At 69.9% G+C, this 1,294-nt stretch overlaps 1 protein-coding gene across 1 annotated transcript in view; it reads right to left on the reverse strand.

Annotated features, from left to right (window-relative positions):
* The window catches only part of ADAMTS13 (ADAM metallopeptidase with thrombospondin type 1 motif 13), a 29,095-nt gene that overhangs the window by 8,853 nt on the left and 18,948 nt on the right, over nt 1–1,294 (reverse strand). Inside the window, 2 exon segments of the mRNA XM_015572373.1 lie at nt 260–443; nt 1,274–1,287. Of these exon segments, the coding sequence (XP_015427859.1) occupies nt 260–443; nt 1,274–1,287 (198 nt within the window).

The raw sequence follows: 1,294 nt of genomic DNA on the forward strand, positions 1-1,294 counted from the left end.
CGCCAGGGGGAGCCTGGCAGCCCTCCTCCGTGCAGCTCCCTAACAGGGCCTGGCCCCCTGAGCCCGGCTTGCCCGGGGAGGGGCTGCCCGGGGGCCCGGAGCGGTTCCTATGCGTATCTCAGGCCAGGCTCCGGGAGAGGCAGCGCTGCAGGACAGTCCTCGCACTCCGGCCGGGAGGCCAACGGTAACCAGCGCTCCCCGTTCTCCCAGCCCGACAAGCACCCAAGAGCCCAGCCACCCCCAAGCCCAGGACACTCACAGGGCCCCCGCCCGGGGGACAGGCCACCTCCACGCAGGGCTCGAGGGCAGCTGGCGTCTGGTCCGCGGAGCAGGGCCCGGCGGTCGCTGGCGCCTCCAGGCCGTCCACCCCCTGCGCGCACGTGACATTCTGTGCGGCCAGGTCCGCTCCACAGGCCAACGGGCACGCGTCCGACACCTTCCACCTGACAGCCCAGAACAGCCATCAGGCCCTGCCCCTGCCATCGGCGCAGCCTGGCCACCGGGGCAGGGAGAACCTGCTCCCCAATATCCAAGAACCCAAAGAGGGGCCCCACAAAGAAGCAAGCCCGGGCCTCGCCCTGAAGGGCTGGCCGCCGGCTGCGGGCACTGCGCTGGGCAGGAGGGGCAGTGACACAGGCCCCACCGCCTGTTCCCAGAGGCGAAGGGGGGCCTCTGCCAGGTAACCAGGTGCTCCCACTGCCCAGCTGGTGTCAGCTGCAACCGGGTCACAGGTCAGGGACAGGGAATCGCTTCAGGAATGTGCCAGCCCGAGGGGCAGCGGCTGCCTGGGTGTGTGCTGGGCAGGACTGTGAGGCAGGATCGGCGGGAAGAGTGGTGGTCGCTGTGTCTGCTGTGGACGCGAGAGGGGAAAGGAGCCCGGCCACGTGTGGGCCACCAGGACCCAAGGGACAGGTAAGAAAACGGGGGCCCTGGGCACCCAGCCGGTTGGCAGCAAATCAGAGTGATAGGTCGCTGCCAGCAGGACATGGCAGCGACCACAGTGACGAGAAGCGGCATTTATTGCTTTCCTTTCGTGGCCTCGCTTGGGCCTCACAGCCCCTCCCTGAGCAGGGCCCCGGAGGCTCACAGAGAAGTGGGTGCAGGTCTCCTGGGCAGGGAATCTGGAGCTGGCACTCCTAGGCCTGGGCCAGCCCTGCCCGTCGCCGGGATGGCATCGCCCGGCTAGAGGCCTGGGGAACGGGGCATTGAGGGGGGCCGGGCGCAGCGCAGGGACAAGCCCTGGCGGGGAGAACATGCCCCACCCCGCGCTCACCTGGGGGGGCAGGGCTGGGAG

Source organism: Myotis davidii, unplaced genomic scaffold, assembly GCF_000327345.1.
Source record: "Myotis davidii unplaced genomic scaffold, ASM32734v1 scaffold609, whole genome shotgun sequence".
Taxonomy (NCBI): domain Eukaryota; kingdom Metazoa; phylum Chordata; class Mammalia; order Chiroptera; family Vespertilionidae; genus Myotis; species Myotis davidii.